Source organism: Esox lucius, chromosome 8 (genome assembly GCF_011004845.1).
Source record: "Esox lucius isolate fEsoLuc1 chromosome 8, fEsoLuc1.pri, whole genome shotgun sequence".
Lineage (NCBI taxonomy): Eukaryota > Metazoa > Chordata > Actinopteri > Esociformes > Esocidae > Esox > Esox lucius.
In genome coordinates, this window is record NC_047576.1 from 4,138,381 (window position 1) to 4,162,977 (window position 24,597).

General features: G+C 42.7%; 1 protein-coding gene across 2 annotated transcripts in view; it reads right to left on the reverse strand.

Annotated features, from left to right (window-relative positions):
• Positions 1-224: 224 nt before the first annotated feature.
• LOC105027379 (gamma-aminobutyric acid type A receptor subunit gamma3) overlaps positions 225-24,597 on the reverse strand; it is a 130,288-nt gene continuing 105,915 nt past the window's right edge. For both annotated transcript variants that reach the window (XM_013134824.4, XM_034293670.1), the window contains 4 exons: positions 13,360-13,497; positions 11,199-11,351; positions 4,487-4,683; positions 225-714 (listed from right to left, as the gene is read on the reverse strand). In XM_013134824.4, the coding sequence (XP_012990278.3) occupies positions 406-714; positions 4,487-4,683; positions 11,199-11,351; positions 13,360-13,497 (797 nt within the window). In that variant the 3' untranslated portion in view covers positions 225-405. The remainder of the gene's footprint in view (positions 715-4,486; positions 4,684-11,198; positions 11,352-13,359; positions 13,498-24,597) is intronic.

The window sequence follows — 24,597 nt, forward strand, 5'->3', positions numbered from 1 at the left end:
GTCATCGTCATCCCTGTCTTCCTCAAACGGTCCCACATGTGACTGTCCAATGTGTGTAGAGTGTGGCTGTATCTGTATCTGTTACCTGAAATAGATAAAGGCAGGACCCTGTCGAGAAACCCCAGCAGATGTCCGTAGGACAGAGCGGGACTTTCACAACGGCCTTAGGACAGGACTTTTGCTGCCCCCCCCCCCCCCCCCCCACCCCCGTTTTCAGATTACTGCTTCAGACGAAACCATGAGTTATTTGGCTTCTCCCCTCGGAAAGTCTTGTTGTTTGTGTCTGTCTCACATGACCATACCTTTATTTTCTATGGCGTCTTTCTGTCTCTGAGAGGCTAAAAGTCCATGGCGCCAGTCCCTATGAGGTGGTAAGGCTGTAGGCAGCCTATCCTGGGCAGGCTGCTAAAGGTACAGATAGCTCACCCAGTAGACTACATTAAAAAGGATGAAGGAGGTGGGGAAGAAGACCCTGGAGTAAGCGTCCAGCTCCAGGATATCTATGTGGACTCGTCCTTTTCTCCAGCCGCCGTCTCGACACTCGTCGTAACAGCAGAAGAAGCTCTGGCAGTCCTTCCCGTCCAGACACTCGTAGACACACGTGTCCTCAAACTCCTGCCAGGACACTGAGTTGCTGTACATGGAGTTGTTGAGCAAGGAGTTGTTCAGTGCGATGACGGCGGGCGGTGGTCTCACGTCCAGCACAGAGTACTTCTGGAGAGCGAGAGGGGGGTGGGGCGAGGGAATGGGAGTGTGGGAGAGAGAGTGGGAGAGAAAATTGGTCAGTATAGTGTTTTCGAAGTGGGCAGAAGGGATTGATTGGGAGGTGGGGTTGATGAGGGGGAGATGGGGGAGGCGGAAGCAGGGAGGCAGTTGGAGGGAAGGGGAGAACATTGGTTGGTATAGTGTTTTTGAGGGGGAGGAAGGGATTGAAAGGGTTTGGGAGTGATGAGGGGGAGACTGGGGAGGCTTATCCTTCCTAAAATATTTGTGTGTGTGGTGTCTTCTTAGAACGTCTACTAGAATGTCTTCTTAGAACCTCTACAAGAATGTCTTCTTAGAACATCTACAAGAATGTCTTCTTAGAACGTCTACAAGAATGCCTTCTTAGAACATCTACTAGAATGTCTTAGAATGTCTACTAGAATGTCTTCTTAGAACGTCTACTAGAATGTCTTCTTAGAACGTCTACTAGAATGTCTTAGAACATCTGCAAAAATGTCTTCTTAGAAGGTCTAATAGAATGTCTTCTTAGAACGTCTACAATAATGTCTTCTTAGAATGTCTAGAAGAATGCCTTCTTAGAACGTCTACTAGAATGTCTTAGAACATCTACTAGAATGTCTTCTTAGAACGTCTACAAAAATGTCTTCTTAGAAGGTCTACTAGAATGTCTTCTTAGAACGTCTACAATAATGTCTTCTTAGAACCTCTACTAGAATGTCTTCTTAGAAGGTCTACTAGAATGTCTTCTTAGAACATCTACTAGAATGTTCTCTTAGAACGTCTACTAGAATGTCTTCTTAGGTTTACTAGAATGTCTTAGAACATCTACTAGAATGTCTTCTTATCTCCCTGCTTGGACAATGTAAACAAATGATTCCCATGCCAGTACATCGAAATTGAGAGGAGAAAGAAAACACACACACAGACAGAAATAGAGCGAGAGCGGGAGATGGAGGGGTGGGGGGGGGGTAGATTGAGAGGCTCAGTTGGCAGGGACCATGACGTTATACTGAGACTAGGAAATGCACCGTCATGGATTTAATATGAGCAGTAAGCAAAACAGAAGGTCTGTCACTCAGTTTTGGGAGCTAGAATATTATATTTGCATCCCAAATGTCACCCCATTCTCTATATAGTGCACTACTTTTGATCTGGGCCCACAGGCCTTGAGTGCTGTTCTGCCCCATCCCTGACCTCATTAAGAGACCTAAGAAGGGGGAGATTTTTATATACTGTATGCCTCTCAATCTAAGACAGGGGCCAACAGCAACAAAGGCTCCCTAACAACTTCAGAGACAATGAAAATGACAACAAAGCCTTTCAGTCAGAACACAGCTATCACAACTGCTTCACAGTTAGTGTTTAAATCATTTAGAGTGGACTGTGAAGTAACTGGCTCACAGGACCACCGAAGGCCTGGGTTATTTAACTGACAGCACATGGGCTTCAGGAACAACACTTATCGATGAATGACCCTGTCATTGTAACAACTTACAGTGAGGAAAAAAGTATTTGATCCCCTGCTGATTTAGTACATTTGCCCACTGACAAAGAAATGATCGGTCTATAATTTTAATGGTAGGTTTATTTGAACAGTGAGAGACAGAATAACAACAAAAAAATCCAGAAATACACAAAATGTTGTAAATTGATTAGCATTTTATTGAGTGAAATAAGTATTTGACCCCTCTGTAAAACATGACTTGGTACTTGGTGGCAAAACCCTTGTTGGCAATCACAGAGGTCAGACGTTTCTTGTAGTCGGCCACCAGGTTTTCCCACATATCAGGGGGAATTTTGTCCCACTCCTCTTTGCAGATCTTCTCCAAGTCATTAAGGTTTCGAAGCTGACGGTTGGCAACTCAAACCTTCAGCTCCCTCCACACATTTTCTATGAGATTAAGGTCTGGAGACTGGCTAGGCCACTCCAGGACCTAAATGTGCTTCTTCTTGAGCCACTCCTTTGACAATGACTCAAAACACACACCATGTGTTTTGAGTCATTGTCATGCTGGAATATCCATCCATGACCCATTTTCTCACCCAAGATTTGACGGTAGATGGGCCCCATCCATTATCCCTTTGATGCAGTGAAGTTTTCCTGTCCCCTTAGCAGAAAAACACCTCCAAAGCATAATGTTTCCACCTCCATGTTTGACGGTGGGGATGGTGTTCTTGGAGTCATAGGCAGCATTCCTCCTCCTCCAAGTTGAGTTGATGCCAAAGAGCAAAATTTTGGTCTCAGAATTTTGGCCTCTGAATCCATCAGATGTTCATTGGCAAACATCAGACAGGCCTGTACATGTGCTTTCTTGAGCAGGGGACCTTAAGGGAGCTGCAGGATTTCAATCCTTCACGGCATAGTGTGTTACCAATTGTTTTCTTGGTGACTATGGTCCCAGCTGCCTTGAGATCATTGACAAGATCCTCCTGTGTAGTTCTGGGCTGATTCCTCACCGTTCTCATGATCATTGCAACTCCACAAGGTGAGATCTTGCATGGAGCCCCAGACCGAGAGAGATTGACAATTATTTTGTGTTTCTTCCATTTGCGAATAATCGCACCAACTTTTTTCACCTTCTCACCAAACTGCTTGGCGATGGTCTTGTAGCCCATTCCAGCCTTGTGTAGGTCTACAATCTTGTCCTTGACATCCTTGGACAGCTCTTTGGTATTGGCCATGGTGGAGAGTTTGGAATCTGATTGATTGATTGCTTCTGTGGACAAGTGTCTTTTATACAGTTAACAAACTGAGATTAGGAGCACTCCCTTTAAGAGTGTGCTCCTAATCTCAGCTCGATACCTGTATAAAAGACACCTGGGAGCCAGAAATCTTTCTGATTGAGAGGGGATCACTTATTTCACTCATTAAAATGCATTTAAATGCAATAAAATTGATTTTTTTTATTGTTATTCTGTCACTCACTGTTCAAATAAACCTAGCATTAAGATTATATACTGATAATTTCTTTGTCAGTGGGCAAACACACAAAATCAGCAAGGGATCAAATCCTTTTTTCCCACACTGTACACACAGAATAGATAATCAAGGTCAGTGTCAGTAATGTATAGAGAATTCATATAAATGACGGAAAACAAACAATTCTTCTGCAGGCTGGAATCTCATTCCAGGCTGGAATAATAACATCTGTCCCTGTGGGTGGGGTGGTTGCTGAGACAGTACGGGAGGGGAAATTCTGATCCAATCAGCCCGGATTAGTCCGAAAGGGCCCATCTTCATCCGGAAAACACTGGATGGCAGTTTCTCCCTCACGTCCCATAACCCAGGAAAAGACTCAAACCACACTGCAATGCTACAATGGGGCTCTGGTCAAAAGGAGTGTACTATGTAATGGACAGGGTACCATTTGTGATGTCTCCGCGGACCCAGGATCAGAGAGGAGAATAGCCTCGGAAGGAATATTGATCTCAACTACTCAGCACTAGGTGAGTTAAAAGGTCCACTCCTCAGTAGCTGGCTAAACTAACGAGAAGACAGTAGCTCAAGTGGATCCTCTAGGTTGTAATGCCACCATAAAACAGCTGTTTGAGACATTTTAATTTAGAAAACAACAACAACAAAGCCCAGGACCGAAGAGTTCTTAATCAGCCGTCATCTGGGCTCTGTGTTTTGTATAGTCATAGTTTTTGACAGGCGCATTTTACACAGGCGTGGTTCAGACAGACAGGTTTTATAAAGGAGGGTTTTATGCAGGGGGATTTTATAAAGGAAGGCTTTATACAGGAGGTTTTTACTGACCATTCTTTGGGCCTTCCTGGGTTTGGGGCTGGTGCCGTAAGAATAGTAGTTGAGGGCGGCGTACTCCATCAACGCAGCGAACACAAACAGGAAACAGACAGTGACAAACAGGTCCATGGCCGTCACGTACGAGACCCGGGGCAGCGACGTCCTGGCTACTGTGCTCAGAGTGGTCATGGTCAACACCGTGGTTATACCTGGCAGGGCGAGAGAGAGACAGCTAAACATGGGCCATAGAGCGCTGCGTTTGGGTGGCATTCGGAACGCACACGGGAGGTTGAGCTCTCTTTCTGTCCTTTGAATTTTTACCTCAGGGCCTCAGCATCTGCTTTCTCCATCCCCTTTTAGCACAGTTATTCTATTAGTCTGGATAACTGGTTTTCTTGACAGGGCAGGAACACCAGCCACTCAGCTCTGTTGACTGTGACACGTTCAGACAGGTTTTGCCATTTGGCCAGGCCTCAGACCCGCCCGGACATAATGACAGCAGACATATTCATGGGCCGGCATGCTGGTTTTGAAGTTAAGAACATAGTTGAAGAAGCTTTTAGTAATGGCTGTCAGAAGCCCTTTACACTTCAGCTCACAACACAAATTCTACGTTCGGCATGTTGAACACAGACTTTACACTGGTATCCAAATGAGCGCTGGGTGTTATTGATCACCATTACACGACAAACATGCAGAACATTTTAAAGATTCTTCAGAATTCACACATAATTTCACAAGTCGCATAACACAAACACACTAGATGGAAACAATCCACGATTGCATCAAAATGTCGGAGCCAAATCCAGAATTCCCAGGGAAATCTGCAGACAGAACCAATGCTGGGTGACCTAGTTTGGGTACATTTTACAGTTATATCCAAGTTCTAGAACAACATGTGCTCCCATCCAGACGTCGTCTCTTTCAGGGAAGACCTTGCATTTTCCAACATGACAATGCCAGACCACATACTGCATCAATTAAAATGTCATGGCTGCATATAAGAAGGATCCGGGCACTGAAATGGCCAGCCTGCAGTCCAGATCTTTCATCCATAGAAAACATTTGGCGCATCATAAAGAGGAAGGTGCGACAAAGAAGACTTAAGACAGTTGAGCAACTAGAAGCCTGTATTAGACAAGAATGGGACAACATTCCTATTCATAAACTTGAGCAACTTGTCTCCTCATTCCCCAGACGTTCGCAGTCTGTTATAAAAAGAAGAGGGGATGCCACACAGTGGTAAACATGGCCTTGTCCCAACTTTTTTGAGATGTGTTGATGCCATGAAATTTAAAATCAACTTATTTTTCCCTTAAAGTGATACATTTTCTCAGTTTAAACATTTGATATGTCATCTATGTTGTATTCTGAATAAAATATTGAAATTTGAAACCCATCATTGCATTCTGTTTTTATTCACAATTGTACAGGGTTTGCAGCCGAGTGTGAAGCAGTGGGGATGAGAATCAGTAACTCCAAATCCGAGGCCATGGTCCTCGATTGGAAAAGGGTGGCTTGCCCACTTCATGTTGGTGGAGAGTGCCTGCCTCAAGTGGAGGAGTTTAAGTATCTAGGGGTCTTGTTCACGAGTGAGGGAAGGATGAAACGGGAGATTGACAGACGGATCGGTGCAGCTTCTGCAGTAATGCGGTCGATGTATCGATCTGTCGTGGTGAAGAAAGAGCTGAGCCGCAAGGCGAAGCTCTCGATTTACCGGTCAATCTACGTTCCTACTCTCACCTATGGTCACGAGCTTTGGGTCATGACCGAAAGGACAAGATCCCGGATACAGGCGGCCGAAATGAGCTTTCTCCGCAGGGTGGCTGGGCGATCCCTTAGAGATAGGGTGAATAGCTCGGTCACCCGGGAGGAGCTCAGAGTAGAGCCGCTGCTCCTCCACATCGAGAGGGGTCAGCTGATATGGCTTGGGCATCTGTTTCAGATGCCTCCGGAACGCCTTCCTGGGAAGGTGTTCCGGTCCCGTCCCACCGGTAGGAGACCCCAGGGAAGACCTAGGACACGCTGGAGGGACTATGTCTCCCGGCTGGCCTGGGAACGCCTCAGTGTCCCCCTGGAAGAGCTGGAGGAAGTGTCTGGGGAGAGGGATGTCTGGGCATCTCTGCTTAGACTGCTGCCCCCGCGACCCGGCCCCGGATAAGCGGAAGATGATGGATGGAATTGTACAGTGTCCCAACTTTTTTGGAATCGGGTTTGAATAGTAACTAGTAGGTGAAAAACTAGGAACATCTGAATAGTCTTATTGGTTTGCTAAATGACAACAATGCTGACAACAAGGCATTTTCCTCGATTAACCGCAAATTAAATAAGCCGTCTTTTTATTAAAGATTCTATCTGATGTTGATTCATGCATGTCATCCTGGCCGCTTGGAAGACGTGATCCATGTTACATGTACTCCGTCTAATATTACAAAGTAGACGAAAGGATTCACTGCCAAATTCCAGAAGTTCCTTTTAAGGATTTTCAGTTTCTAGTCATGCTCAGACCTTTCCTTTCCTTTCTCCCTAGACATTTGTCAATATGTTCGGTGCATAAAAAACTGCAGTGAGAATCTCTTCCTCCCACACGCACTTGCGTGAAAAGTCACTCTGTGCTTTCTCTTTAGCTTACTCTCTGTGTCTGTCTGTGATTCTGTCTCTCTCTCTCTCTCCTGAACATCATAAGGATGCCTGAGAGTAAAACTGTGGTGACTGCACCACTGTGTTTTTCAGAGGTTTCTATGGAAACAAGAGGGCTGCATTTATTTTAGGCTGCCCGGCGAGGTTCTTGCCTCATCTCCCGCTCAATTTCTTCTCCCTTCAGCCTCCGCTGGCCACAGTCATCGCCCTCACCTGTTACTCTGCCTCCCTGACGCCTCCAGCCCTATTTCACTAGGATGGCCCCCTCTCGCCTCTGTAGTGCACTACCCTGGTGAAAACAAGTGCACTATTTAGTGAATAGGGTGATTTCTGAGACAACACCTGGCACTTATTAACATAGTTTCAGCTCGGAACAACAGGTACTGCAGCTCAGCCTTGCAATACATGCAGTAACCCTTTATACACTCTGTGAAATTGAAAGAGGAGGACTGAAGAGGATTGTAATAAATGAGATGCTGAGACAGGAGGATTGTAATGAATGGGACATTGAGACAGGAGGATTGTAATGAATTGGACATTGAGACAGGAGGATTGAAACGAATGGGACATTGAGACAGGAGGATTGTAATGAATGGGACATTGAGACAGGAGGATTGTAATGAATGGGACATTGAGACAGGAGGATTGTAATGAATGGGACATTGAGACAGGAGGATTGTAATGAATGGGACATTGAGACAGGAGGATTGTAATGAATGGGACATTGAGACAGGAGGATTGTAATGAATGGGACATTGAGACAGGAGAATTGTAATGAATTGGACATTGAGACAGGAGGATTGAAACGAATGGGACATTGAGACAGGAGAATTGTAATGAATTGGACATTGAGACAGGAGGATTGAAACGAATGGGACATTGAGACAGGAGGATTGTAATGAATGGGACATTGAGACAGGAGGATTGTAATGAATGGGACATTGAGACAGGAGGATTGTAATGAATGGGACATTGAGACAGGAGGATTGTAATGAATGGGACATTGAGACAGGAGGATTGTAAAGAATGGGACATTGAGACAGGAGGATTGTAATGAATGGGACATTGAGACAGGAGGATTGTAATGAATGGGACATTGAGACAGGAGGATTGTAATTGGGAGCTGGGATGAGAGACGTGTGTGTCCTCAGGTGTCTTAGTATTCTGATTTAGGTGGTCATTTTAAGGACCACACTATGAGAATACCCTCAGCCAGGCCATATAATCTATAATAAACCTGAGAGAATACCCTCAGCCAGGCCATATAATCTATAATAAACCTGAGAGAATACCCTCAGCCAGGCCATATAATCTATAATAAACCTGAGAGAATACCCTCGGCCAGACCATATCATCTATAATAAACCTGAGAGAATACCCTTGGCAAGACTGTATAATCTATGATAAACTTGAGAATACCCTCGGCCAGACCTTGTAATCAAAAATAAACCTGAGAGAATACCCTTGGCCGGACCGTATAATGTCCCCAGTGGGAATCTAACCCAGAATCCTAGCATTGTAAATGCCATGCTCTGTCAGTTGAGCTACTTGGAGCGTACTGCTTACGATAGAAGTGAGTCGGTTCAATTCCCACTTTGACCTGTCCTGTTACTCAAAAATAAAACTGAGCTCCACTTTCTCCATATAACCTATAAAAAACCTGAGAGAATACCCTTGGCCAGACCGTATAACCTATAAAAAACCTGAGAGAATACCCTCAGCCAGACCATATAATCTATAATAAACCTGAGAGAATACCCTCGGCCAGACCGTATAATCTATAATAAACCTGAGAGAATACCCTCAGCCAGGCCATATAATCTATAAAAAACCTGAGAGAATACCCTCAGCCAGACCATATAATCTATAATAAACCTGAGAGAATACCAGACCATATAATCTATAAAAAACCTGAGAGAATACCCTCAGCCAGGCCATATAATCTATAATAAACCTGAGAGAATACCCTCAGCCAGACCATATAATCTATAATAAACCTGAGAGAATACCCTTGGCCGGACCGTATAATGTCCCCAGTGGGAATCTAACCCAGAATCCTAGCATTGTAAATGCCATGCTCTGTCAGTTGAGCTACTTGGAGCGTACTGCTTACGATAGAAGTGAGTCGGTTCAATTCCCACTTTGACCTGTCCTGTTACTCAAAAATAAAACTGAGCTCCACTTTCTCCCTCTGTTCTCGTCTATCTGTATAAGGTATTGAAAAAACTAGATAATGTATTCTCCGTGGGTTCTTATCATTAAACAATATTAAGCTATAAATCATTAGCATTCAACCATGGGATCGTATAATTGACTTTTTGTCGGCTTTCACATGCACTGCCCTCCATACACACACAATTTGTTTTCTCTGATTATCATAAATCTTCTCATTCAAACACCCTCCAAACATCAGAACTCTTACTTTTTATGGTTTCACCGAGCAAGTGTGTCTTGCGTCCTTATGTTTTTGCAGTGTACAAGATGAAACTAGCTATTTTGGAAATGAGTTCCGCCTTCTTTGTGCATGATAGGTTCCAGGGCGATAAAATGTTACTTTATGGAAACATTTGCTTGAATGTGGAGTTGAGCGTAGGCTATCAACAAGAAAACAAACCCCTTTAATTTTCAGCACATGATTATGATTTGCTGCATCGTTTAAACGTGGAATGTGATTAGGTTCCATTATTGTAGGGAAGTGTATTGGTTAAGATAAAATGCTGCCCTCGTAGGCCAAGTTGGCAAATGACAAATGTTTTGCAATATCATCCCAGTGGCTACTAGGAGCATTTTTTTTTGCCGTAAATCGAGAACATCCGTTAATTACAGTCGCAAATGTGAATCGAAAAGTGGCCTTCCATTTTTATTTCTCATCTTTACACTCATCCCCCTTTCTCTCTCTCTCTCTCTCTCTCTCTCTCTCACTCTCTCATCTCGTCCGTCACTCTCTCCTTCTCTCTCTATTTTATCGATCAAGCCATCTCACTGGAAAGGCAAATATCTATTATTTTTTCCCCTTTCAGCTGCTGAAGGCTTAATGACTTTTTTTGTAGGACAGATTAATTGCATACATCACCGTTTTCTTCCCAGACTATGTCCCCTCTCTTCTTTTCCCTGCCCTCTCTCTCCTTCCCTCTCCCTCCATCTCACTCTCTCTTTCCCACTCTTTACCTGCATCTTCCTCTTCCTCCATTCATCTCCCCTCTGTCTCTCTATTTCTCCCCCTTCCCCATTCATGTCTTTTCCTCGCCATCTCTCTCATCTTCTTTAGTTCCTAATGCAGGCCAGTTCACTTTGTGTTTCAAAGACAGAGTGGCTTTGGAGAGTCAGTCATGGATCTTATCCGTGTCTCATGTCAGATGGAATCATTATCTACATGGAAACATCTCCCCTAACCATCTGTCTGGTATATTTCAATGTACCAGAGCATCCGCCTCTCAAAAATAAAACTGAGACAATTTCTACATGATCTTATAGGGTTCCTCACCCGGAAAGCAGTAAACGGCCCAAATAATCTGTAATCCTTGATTCTGCTTTCTTTAAGCAGCCATTACAAACATAACTTCCGTAGTTGTTTAGCTAGTTCTGGTTAGATTTAGACATTTTTTATTTGAAATCAGCTCAGAGACAAAGACCACAGCAAGGAGAAGATAAATACATTAACACTGAAGAGTTAGCAATCCTTGAGAAGAAAGCAAGCACTGCATGGTTCACAGTTTCTAATATTTGTGATTGTCAGAGCATAAAAATGTTCCCCCATTTTCATGTTTCAGTGTATGAAGAATTATCTGAATTAAGTAAATTATGACAGTTTATAAATTGTGTTTGGTAATTTTATAAGATTATTATAAAATAAATCCCCAAATAGCTGAGATGCTAATTAATTATTTGTCACTTTATCATTAGTTTTTATAATTAGTGACAAGATGGAACCGACAGACTAACCGAAGACCTGTAAGTATCACCTAGTCAAGTGATCATCACCATCACATTTCCTTTGCAGTCCGAGTGCATTTGAGAGCATTTTCCATGCAAACTAAAACAACTAGTTCCAATTTACGTCGAGTTGTCACTGAGGTGTGATTACCTAGTGCTGTCCTGGCGGGCGTGGCGTCCTTCTTGATCCAGAAGGAGACCCAGGACAGGACCACGGTGAGAATGCAGGGGATGTAGGTCTGGATGGTGAAGTAGCCCATCCTTCTGCTCAGGTCGAAGAACACCGTCATCACCACATAATCGCCTGGAAAGACCACAGGACACCATAACCGCCACGCAGTCTCCCGGAGAGACCACAGGACACCATAACCGCCACGCAGTCTCCCGGAGAGACCACAGGACACCATAACCGCCACGCAGTCTCCCAGAGAGACCACAGGACACCATAACCGCCACGCAGTCTCCCGGAGAGACCACAGGACACCATAACCGCCACGCAGTCTCCCGGAGAGACCACAGGACACCATAACCGCCACGCAGTCTCCCGGAGAGACCACAGGACACCATAACCGCCACGCAGTCTCCCGGAGAGACCACAGGACACCATAACCGCCACGCAGTCTCCCGGAGAGACCACAGGACACCATAACCGCCACGCAGTCTCCCGGAGAGACCACAGGACACCATAACCGCCACGCAGTCTCCCGGAGAGACCACAGGACACCATAACCGCCACGCAGTCTCCCGGAGAGACCACAGGACACCATAACCGCCACGCAGTCTCCCGGAGAGACCACAGGACACCATAACCGCCACGCAGTCTCCCGGAGAGACCACAGGACACCATAACCGCCACGCAGTCTCCCGGAGAGACCACAGGACACCATAACCGCCACGCAGTCTCCCGGAGAGACCACAGGACACCATAACCGCCATGCAGTCTCCCGGAGAGACCACAGGACACCATAACTGCCACGCAGTCTCCCGGAGAGACCACAGGACACCATAACCGCCATGCAGTCTCCCGGAGAGACCACAGGACACCATAACCGCCACGCAGTCTCTCGGAGAGACCACAGGACACCATAACCGCCAAGCAGTCTCCCGGAGAGACCACAGGACACCATAACCGCCATGCAGTCTCCCGGAGAGACCACAGGACACAATAACCGCCATGCAGTCTCCCGGAGAGACCACAGGACACCATAACCGCCACGCAGTCTCCCGGAGAGACCACAGGACACCATAACCGCCATGCAGTCTCCCGGAGAGACCACAGGACACCATAACCGCCATGCAGTCTCCCGGAGAGACCACAGGACACCATAACCGCCATGCAGTCTCCCAGAGAGACCACAGGAACTAATAACCGCCACGCAGTTGCCCCGGAGAGACCACAGGACGCCCGATCAGCAGAATCGTGCGTGAAAACAACAACAAGTGGTTAATGACGTCTGCAGTACATTAGGAGGTTGTGTCCTTGTCGCCCTGAACATTCCCTGTTTGCTAGGTACATTATGCATGGTTGTCTTATCTTAACATAATTGATATTGAATTTAGAGTGCCTGCCTTCTGTTACCTATCAAAATGGACGCATATTATTGGCTAACAAGACTGATTTGGCTGGAAGGAGTCACCAGCTGTTGGGCTGCTGCTGGTCGCATGCAGGACAGCAAGGGAGCTAAGAGCAAAACTGCTGGTCAAGTCTTCACCACAACACAGCATCCTGTGTTGGTCTGCATGGATATACCCCACAGATAAATTAGCCACAGTTATGTTAGTGTGTTTTCTGTGGGGGGTGGTGAGTCAAGCTTTTAGAGAAAAGAAAGCGACAACTCCAATTTGTCTCAAAGGACATTTAGGAAGAAAGCAGTTATGTAAGGGGTCACAGTTCTCATACCCACACAAACACACGCACACACTTATAAACACACAGAGATGCACACAAATTCACACAGACGAACAGGCACGCTCCACTTGATCCATTCTGCTGTACCATTAGTCTTCCCATTGCAAATCATTAAGACTGTGCTCTTTCCATCTGGTTTCATTTCAAATCCTGTTTATTTTGTATTCTGAACACATCAAATTGGAGTTTCTTCTCTTCACCTGATCTACTGCATTGCTTTTAAAACCGAGACACAAGCATTTCGCCACTCCCTCAACAACATCAGTTTGAATGTGTGCTAGACAACTCGGGCACATGTACACATACATACACTGGACAAACACACATTCAAACACACATACACACGAGGCACACACACACACACACACACACACAAACACACACAAATGTGCACACGTCTAACCTGCAGTTGTTTTGACTATATCAGTGATGTTGCGTAGCCCCATGAAGTCAAACTGATAGAGCCTCCAGGACCTCTGGTCTGCCGTCTCCACTGAGTTCTTCCTCCATCGGTAGATCATCTCGTCACGGGGGTACCCATCTGGAATCATACAAAGCATTGAGTCATCCACCAAATCAAAGACCTGGTTTTTGACCAAGCCACTACTCCTTTTTTTTCTGAAAAACATGCAGCAAAGTTGATGAATTTGTTTTGGCAACCAACCGAGAGATTTGAGTAAAGTTCGGCCTCTGGCTGTTATCACATAAGCTAGAGCGCCAATTTCACACGCTACACTTTTACACGCTGTGACTTTAAGGCTCTGTTGCACAAAACTAACCATAATGAACCAATCACTGATTGATATAACAGATATAATGCACATCCAGTTAGTTTGCTAATGTTCCTGGCCTTGGGAAAATGTTGTTAGCTTCATGTACAGTACACACACCAGCAGAACTATATCTGATGTTTGCTTTCAAAATCATATGTGGGTAGTTAAGTATATAATGAAAACCAAACAGGTACACAATTAATAATAGTTTATCTCAGTTTGCCTGTATCCTTATTTGTTTCTTCTTTTAATTTACAATTATTAATATTGGGAAAAAAAGATTTTCTGAAACCATGTCAATACAAAAAAATCACATCGGAAGATTGATCGTTTAAAGTCTTGAATTAAACTTTACCTATCTACCTGTACTCGGAAAGTGGAATAAGCTTGTCTTGAATGTAGCTGCTGGTGCTGTGTCAGACAAATAGGAAACAATATAAAATGCTGACTAATGATAGGAGCCAACTGCAGTTTTGAAAAGGTTTCGGCAAAATTTTAAGGTATTTTGGTCGCGTTTATCACTATTAGCAAGAAAGTGATGGATCAAACGTGCAAATCACACAGCCATGGGCATCATGCCGAAAATTAATTGCCAGAAATTGTGTTAGGTTTGGCTTCTTACCCAAATAAAGGCTTATCAGAGGTGGGCTAATGTTGTCCATTAGATAGGAGGAGTTGCAGCATCAGATTGTCGTGGCTACATCTCGTTTGTGTATGAGGTAGTTATGAATGACCGTTAGCAAGTTTAACAGTGTCAAACTTCATAAGTTCTTATAACTGGTGAACAAAAAAAAAAACTAAACAGATGTAATATGGCACAAGATCTGTACCTCAAGGAATGTCAACAATATTTACATTATTTTCTGATTGGTTTCGACCTGTGTTAGGTCGAAACCAAAGAAGGCTCCACAATGCGGGGTAATGTGAAACCTTTCCCACGTCCCAGAATTCACTTGGACAAAAATGGCTACATGAAATGTGACGTGTGAATACCTTGGTATGAATAGACTTGCATTCTAAAACAAATGGATATGGGAACTTCGTACAAATTGCATGTAAAGGAATAATGGAGGGCAATAACCGTTCCAAAAGGCATTTCTTTGTTAGTGCACAACTATAAAAAGGCCCACTTGGATCAGGGTGACATTTGGGACACACACACACACACACATACCATACACCCACACACACACACATACTCCCCAAAAGAGTTACATGTATTCTATTTCATTCAATAAAATGTAAAAAACTCTGTAACTATTGTGTTTTTGAATAAACAAGATAAATGGTAATGACGTTTAATAGCCCTTTGATGTAATAGTGGTTGAAATAGCAGAGGATAAACAGTTGGCAGGATGCTCTCCTAAAAGCTAATTGTTTTCAAACATCAACATGCCTGATGAAATGAATATCATTAACATTTCCTCTTTCTCACACACACACACAGACACACACACACACACAGACACACACACACACAGACACACACACACACACAGACACACACACACACACACACACTGTCATGTACATTTAAAGGACGTCATGTTGCTCACTTAGCATGTACCACTTCCTACCAATACACCACATATCTGGCTCCAATACACCACATATCTGGCTCCAATACACCACATACCTGGCTCCAATACACCACATACCTGGCTCCAATACACCACATACCTGGCTCCAATACACCACATATCAGGCTCCAATACACCACATATCTGGCTCCAATACACCACATATCTGGCTCCAATACACCACATATCTGGCTCCAATACACCACATACCTTCCTCCAATACACCACATATCTGGCTCCAATACACCACATATCAGGCTCCAATACACCACATATCTGGCTCCAATACACCACATACCTGGCTCCAATACACCACATATCTGGCTCCAATACACCACATACCTGGCTCCAATACACCACATATCTGGCTCCAATACACCACATACCTGGCTCCAATACACCACATATCTGGCTCCAATACACCACATACCTGGCTCCAATACACCACATACCTGGCTCCAATACACCACATATCAGGCTCCAATACACCACATATCAGGCTCCAATACACCACATATCTGGCTCCAATACACCACATATCTGGCTCCAATACACCACATATCTGGCTCCAATACACCACATATCTGGCTCCAATACACCACATATCTGGCTCCAATACACCACATACCTTCCCTCAATACACCACATACCTTTGTGGCATTTGTGCATTTTTGTAACATATCCAACTATGCATTTGTGAGTATAATGCTGTGTATATATGAATCATGGTTTACAATCATGGATTCGCTGCTGTGTATTTATGGATCACGGTTTACATGTGTGGATTGTATGCTGTGTATTTATGATCACAGTTTACACGTGTGGATTGTATGCTGTGTATATACAGATCACAGTTTACATGTGTGGATTGTATGCTGTGTAGTTATGATCACAGTTTATGTGTGGATGGTATGCTGTGAATACAAAAATTTTACCAGTATTCTATCTCCATAAAATGTGTCTAAAATATACCACCTTAAAATTATGTTTGTTAAAATGTTAGTGCTCTTCTATAGAAGTTTTATTTGAATTTAGTGTGCAATGGGTCACATGATAAGTTTAAGAGCATGACCAGGGCTTTGTGGGTCAGAGAGCAACATGGGTGCAGAAAAGCATAACAGCGCCCCAAAATAATATTATTCTGCATGCGGTCCAAGAGTAATTATTTTATTTCGTTTATATTGCTGTATAATGTTTGTTGATGTGCCTTTAAATGAATAATGTGAGATGGTTTCCGTAAATTAATATGTTTTCAGCACATTTCTGTAGCGCCAACGTTTGGGCCAGTTACGGATACTAATTTAATATATATGAAATGACTGAGAGACATATAATTTAAACCTTTTATACCTTTTATTTTCTTGTAGTTCTCACGGTGTCTGCTGACAAGGAAGACAGTGAGAAAAATAAATAATCAAAAGACATCCGTACGACGCGTGGTGGCCATTATTTCATTGGACGGTGTGCCCCTTCCGAGGGGCATGTGCTGAATCTGAAAAGGTGGGCGGAGTTGTCAGCTCAAAGGACAATGTGTTGGAGTGAGTGACGCGCGTTAAAAAGACGGACGAAGCATGCCCGTCGGTGTGCGCGACTCATGTCACCAAGGCGGATCGGCCCACGTCAACCGGAAAGGGCATGTGCTCGGCGCAGGTCAACCCTTTAGCGTGCACGTGCCTGAGTCTTAGTTCATTTTGGCTTTTATATTGGTAAGCCTTAGAAAGTATTAATTTATTAATTGTATGCCTTGTGAACTTTTATTTTGAATACTCAGGGGACACCTGTTCTTGTTGGGGAAAAAGAGAGAGAAACGAGAAGGGAAAGAAAAAGTACAAGATTTTTCGTGACTACGAAGCTGTTCACTTGGCTGGAGAAATGAAAGAACAACCGTTAATCATTTTCCGTTGTAACCCATATTTTGCTTGTGGCTGAATTTACTTGTCCTCTGGCGGAGGTAGTGTAGAATCGTTACAGCCAGAATTACGGGTTACATAGCTATACACAGACTATTAAATAGGATTACCGTTTCCTACTCACAGCTGTCTTACTGAATAGAGCAGACTAAATGCTGAAAGCTGGACATAGATGATCATGGACACAGAATACAGGATAGCAGTTTGGATTGGACTGAATAGCCTACAGCCCAGTAGTGAAATGTAGCCATGCAGCTGTGTACTTCTGTCTTGGTAAATAAATCGCCATAGGCTTGTTTCCAAAATGGAAAATCACTTGCGACACTTTGTCTTACGGCACAATAGACTATTCTGTGGATAAAAAGCAACCCACAAAAAGCAAGTAGCTTCAAAGAAAGGACAGAAAAACAATTATTAATCATATAGCTTGAATATTGGAGATAAAAAGTGTGGTGCGTGAAAACTGTTAATGCGTTTGCAGTCCAGTGCGGTGCAGTGATGGTGGTCTGGGATACTCAGGAACGTTATCAATGCCAGAATTAGGCTTCAGCTACTCACAAATCAGCTTTTTTTTGGCTAGCTAACGTTAGCTTTTTCAGTTCAAGGTGAGGGCATCAAATTATGTGTGGATGGGAAATAACATCTAAGCAGTGTATCAACATTGTACTAATTAAACAAATATCAATATATTGTTTTTGGGGTGGTATTATCCACCCCAAAATGAAGGTCTATAAACCCTGACTGAAAACAGACAACACAACTGCAGCCCAAATGGCGCCCTGTTCTGTGGCCCCTGCTTAAAAGTAGTACACTACACAGAGAATAGGGTGTCATCTCTGATGCAGAGAGGCCCATGAGCTCTTCAGCTGGCGGCAGTGAAGGATCAGGAGCATAAAGGAGAGAAGTGGCCCAAAGACCGACTCAGTTTGAGGAAGCCATGTTAAATAACAGTAGTAATTGCAACATGAATTAGTGTTAGAATGGTACCGCTGAATGGTACTACACTGAGGGAATATTTAACATCCGTTAATTATAAACCTTAATTAAACTCAAAATAGGATTGGATGGAAAAGTCGGAGCAGATGTGCAGATTCAAGTTTAATGTGGCCCACTATGTAGGTTCAAACCATCTTGCGTGCCACAGACCCTTGAGCTATAAGGCCTAAAGGCATTAGCCAAGAGAACTATGGTCTGTCCTTGCGTCTTCTAGAGGATTTCCTCTGTGGTCTTCACAGAACACTATTGTTAGCCGTGTGAATTGAAACCTAGAGGCAACCACTGACCCGAGCTTATGCAAGCCTTCAGCTGCCAGGCAATGTTTGTCATCATTTGGCCTACCTCGTTCACATGTACTGCTGCAGCATGGGCCTAAATTCCTGGTTTATGGGGTGATGGGACTGTTAACTGTTTGCAAAAGTGTGATTGACTTAGCAATTCACCAGTCAGTGCTCGGCTATCACACCTAGTCACATCACTAATAGGACAAGTTGAAAACATTTGCGGCAATCATTGATATTTGACCGTCATGTTCACTTTGTAAATATACCCACACTCTTTGTGCTATTAGAGCCAGCCCGGCGCCAAGATCTAAAGGGCTTAGCCTCCTCAGAATACATTTTTGCCTCCTTAGTTTACATTTTAGCCCCTTAGTTTTAGTTTTGATTTATAGGGGCGGGGTCAAGGTTTACCGAGTCACTCAACACGCGCACCAGGAAATAGTGTAAAACTTTTTAAGAAAATTGCAAATAGCCATAGCCTATTAATTAACTCTATCACGTTTGTTTCTGTCCACGATAATGGATATCTGAAACTGGCTTTTCCAAACTACTCATGTAAAGAGCAGCTGCCACGTTATCGAACCACCACAGCGTTGACTTTGCGCGCATACACTCCACCCAGTGTTGCCAATTCTTGCGAGTGAAACAAACAACCGCAGCTTCAAAAACAAGCCCAATACTGTAATAGCGTGTTACGGTCAATGAATGAGCCTGCAACATATTAAACTGAAGCCACTCAGAGTTTGAAACGCAAAACATGTATTTTAACATCAACAAGCAAATAATTCTTTACAAAAAATAATCAAACGTCAACAACGTGAATATGGAGGGCAGCACCATCCACTCATCTCTGATCACCTGCTTTCAGAATATGGAGAGATGGAAAACGAGAGGACAGGAGCACTAAGGGGGAGCGTAAAATACATTAGTACCATATGTATCTACTATTAGTAGGCTATATATATACATACGAGTAGGCTATGTTATGCTTGTTTTTTGTTATAAACTGTAATAATAGATTCTGCTTTGCAGTATCTGCACAGAGCTTTACTGTCATCTTGGACCACCTGATGTACACAGTCTTTGTTGTACTTGGACCACTTTGGTGGCGGTATCGTTTGTGGAAATGTATCTAGTGCTGTGCCATCTAATGTAGTGAATGATAACTCATCATCAATGCTGTACAAAGTGCCTATAATATTAAATACTTCTACTATACTGTTCATACTCCCCATCCAACTCTTTCAAAAATAGCTGCTACTTTACATTGGTACGTATATTATTGCCATACTTGCCATCGGCCTATCTATAATTTCAATACCACCTCCAATATTGCTGCTAGTTTACAGTACTCTTTCTAAACTGCTGCTAGTGTACCGTTATGTATATTATTGCTTTCTCTTCTTGTTATATTTTTGCTGTGTATTTTTTTCTTAATTCTCACTATGGTTGTAGTGCGCTATGTCACCATTCATTAGCTTATTACACTCATATGTATCTATTATATTCAATAATTTACCAAATTGCTGCTAGTTTACATTGTTATGTATATGTCTTACTTGCCATGTCTATGATCAATAATAGGCTAATACCCAGATTGCTGCTAGTTTACAGTACACTCTTTTAAACTGCTGCTAGTGTGCAGTGTTATGTAGTGTTGATTTTTTTGGACTATATTTTTGCTTATATATAACTCTCACTACGTAGTTGTAGGGCGCCATGTCACAATAATTGAATTTTTAAGGATGACGCTGTATTTGTTGCTCGGTTCATTTGACAAATAAACGTTGAAACTTGTACCATCGCTTTGGAATTCTAACTAGATTTTTCGCCAATGGGAGGGAGGTGGAGACAGGAAAGATCCACGTGGATTTGTAGTAGAGCGAATTACACTACAGCACTTATATTATTGTGAGGCTGTGAGCAGAAAGTGTCAATCATGCATTTAGGGAAACTATAGCGACCATAAATGTACAAAAACAAAGTGGCTTCTCAGATGTTCCTAACAAGCGACCAAACCTTTTAAAACAAGCAACCCGCGACTCGTGATTATTTCAAGCGACTTCAAAATTAAATAAGCCCTTAGTCGCGTGTTATAAACGGACGTGGCAACACTGACTCCACCCACTTTTCAACTAGGGTCGCTGGGATAGTGACTCCACAGCTCCCCCAACTTCCGAATGTTCCTGATAACGTTGAAGCCAGATGAGTCATCATGTACCCCGCAAGGTTAATCTGTATTCCTGTATGTACAAACAAGTTCGTCTAATTGCAACTGGTCCAAACCGCTGCTATTGCTTATTTGATTAAGTAAGCTAGTTCGAAATTAATTCACATACAGAGATATAGGCCTAGATGCCAAATTGTCGCTTCACTCAGTGGTCTCATTATTTGAACATTGTTGCTTCTTGTAGGGTGTCAATATTTCAGTGCAATTTCAATAGTATAACTGAAAATTACAACCCCCCCCCTTGCGTTTATAGGGATTGTGGGGGGGGGGGGGGGGGGGGGGGGGGGAACTAGTGTACCTAGCATTAACAGTTCTTAACCATGCAAAATGTATGAGTTTGAAGAAAGAAAGAACGAACAAAGATGGATTCTTGTATTTCTTAAGTTAATGTATTGAAATGATCTTCTGGTCATTAAACTACTGTTTGGGGTTTTCCAATTATATACCTCAATAACCTAACATTTATGGATAACTTAACCTAGCCCTAATGCCTAAACCTAACTGGTATTGATAATGGTAATTAAACCTAAAAGTAAGCCAGATTCTCATACTACTAAACCAAACACCTAAGCTTAAATTGCCTTTTTTGGAATGAAGAAGACCATCAATAGCACGAATGGGTCAGCTCGGATAGTCTCTCTTGGAAGCAGAAATATTTAATATGGATAAAATGAAAATGTTTTATATGGTGTGGATTAATTAACAAAAGTGGGAATAGCAATGTTCCCTGCTAAATTAGGTTTTTCATAAAGTATGAGAATCTACTCAAAATGCCATATGGATTTTAAATGGTGTGTGTGGTTTTTCAGGCTAAGTTGAGGTTATCATGATAGTTTGAATGCTAATATTCTTCCATTTCAGTCACTTTTCTACCTTTTTTTGCTGATGAGAGGGAAAAAAGTGAATTACAGTAAAGGGATAAATTAATCCTGAGTGACATGTAGTCTGGTGATGGATGGAAACCAACTGGCGGCAAAATGCCACTTCATCAACACATGTCCTCAGAGAAAAGCAGAGCTAGCGAGGATCATTTTCTGTTTAAGCTCTTTTTGACCCAATGTGTATGGACACTGGTATGTTTGTAAAGGGCATGTAGTGTTGTCTGGTATGTTAACAAGTGTAAAGGGCATGTAGTGTTGTCTGGTATGTTAACAAGTGTAAAGGGCATGTAGTGTTGTCTGGTATGTTAACAAGTGTAAAGGGCATGTAATGTTGTCTGGTATGTTAACAAGTGTAAAGGGCATGTAGTGTTGTCTGGTATGTTTGTAAAGGGCATGTAGTGTTGTCTGGTATGTTAACAAGTGTAAAGGGCATGTAGTGTTGTCTGGTATGTTAACAAGTGTAAAGGGCATGCAGTGTTGTCTGGTATGTTAACAAGTGTAAAGGGCAAGTAGTGTTGTCTGGTATGTTAACAAGTGTAAAGGGCATGTAGTGTTGTCTGGTATGTTAACAAGTGTAAAGGGCATGTAGTGTTGTCTGGTGTGTTAACAAGTGTAAAGGGCATGTAGTGTTGTCTGGTATGTTAACAAGTGTAAAGGGCATGCAGTGTTGTCTGGTATGTTAACAAGTGTAAAGGGCATGTAGTGTTGTCTGGTGTGTTAACAAGTGTAAAGGGCATGTAGTGTTGTCTGGTATGTTAACAAGTGTAAAGGGCATGTAGTGTTGTCTGGTATGTTAACAAGTGTAAAGGGCATGTAGTGTTGTCTGGTTCACCCAGTGGTACAACTGGTGATAACAAAGTCAGCACCGTATAAAGGGAAATGCCTTAAGCCATCAACACAGTGATGAGTGTGTATAAAGAGAGCTAGAATTGGGGCCATTACCTTAATACATTCAAATGGAGTTGATTACATAGTTTCTCAATGGGGGGGGGGGGGGGGGGGGGGGGGAGTGTGGGAGAGAAGGAGAGGAAAGCAAGAGAGAGGAAGGGAGAAGAAACATAAAATCCTAATGTGATTGAAAAATCAATAGAACCAAATCACCTCTGGGATAATTTGCTGCTCTTCAATCAAATTTAAAGAACTGCAGGACAAAGCACAAACCCCCCAACCCGAAAACAGTCTGTGGTGTTGATGGTATTCAAATAAATGATCAAACTCACAGACCATTCAGTGAAATTATTCTTAAATTCCTCAACATTATCCTCTGGAATATTGCTCTGGGATCCCTTCCAATATTTGCAATCAAGACCTGATTACACAAATCTACAGAAATGGGAAGACATTTCATAACTATGGTGAAAACTGTAAAATCTTCAACAACAGACTCCAGCATTTCCTCAGTGAAAACTATTCTGAGCAAATGTCAAATTGTCCTCTTCACAAAATAAGACACAGCAGGCCATGTATAGACTCTGCACACCCTAATTGACAGACAAAACAAAACAATTGCAAACAAAACTTCTCATGCTGTGTTGGTTTCATTAAAGTTTTTTACTAATAATTTGCCATGAGGCCTTGCAATACAAACTAATGTTAAGCAGTATCAGGGGAAACATTTAAAATGTAATAAAATTAGTCTACGCAAACAATAGGTGCCCAAGAAAAATTTAAAAGGAAAAACAAAGATTTCTTCTCTTGGAGCCTGAGGTTTAGACAGGAATGCTGTTTGAGCCCTTCAAACTATTTCTCAACATTTATATAAATTAATTGGCCAGAGCCCCCAGCAACCGGCTTCACCCTACTGGACACTGAACATACTGGCACATAGATCTCCACAACCTCTGTCGAACCCTGGCCCTGGCAGTTAATCTCAGTAAGACAAGTAGAATGACATCCAAGACAGATTCCCCTGGGCTGTTGCCCCAGAGCAAAGAGCAAAGGTTACAGGTAACCTCAAAGCAATGATGTCAGTGAACTGAGAGACAAAGCAAGCAGGGCTTTCTATGCCATCAAAAATGCACATTGAATTTCACATCCCAATTAAAAATTATTACAGATTGGGTGAATGCTACTGTACACCGGCCAGTATTTAAAATCCAGACAGGCTGTTACACGTCACAACCAAGGAACCCCATTCTTAGAAGCCCTCATCTGCAGAAATATGGACCTGGAGAAGAGCCTCTTAAGGTTGATCACCACACACACAAACAGGCCAATAAATTCCTCTTGAATTGAAGTGAGATTGAGAGAGAGAGAGAGAGAGAGTGAGAGGTATGACTAAGACAGGAATGAGAGCAGAAAAGAGGGAGACAAGGAATCAGAACAATGAAAGAACCGTTGGTGAAATTTTAGTATTCTCTTCCGGAGAACTTATCTCTTGTATTAAGAACTTTACTTCATAAGCCAGTAGTCCGGCTATTTATAATCAATTGGCTGTAAGGAGAACTTTACATCATCCATTATCTATCTGATATATGGGGAACTTTACACCATCCATTATCTATCTGATATATGGGGAACTTCTCATCATCCATTATCTATCTGATATATGAGGAACTTTACACCATCCATTATCTATCTGATATATGGGGAACTTTACACCATCCATTATCTATCTGATATATGGGGAACTTTACACCATAAACCCGCATTTCTTCAATTTATCTATTTTTGAGTTCAGAGACAAAACAGAACTCTTTCAAAGCCTCAATCTGTCTTTTTCAGGCGTTATGCAAATTTCATAATATAAACAAATGATCTGCTATCACTGGAGCTGAGCCAAGCCAAGCAGGCCAAGTACTGGTGGTCAGTCATAATAAACAGAACAGAGGAGACGCTAATTTATTTTAAACCTCATTCAAATACTTGTAATTAATGATATCTGGCTGGCCCTGATTGGTTATTTAAAAGTTATTTATTCTCTTGGTCACGCTGATGTAATAAGGCAAAGAGGTTCTGAAGTTGGAATGAGGGGGAGACAGAGAGATAGA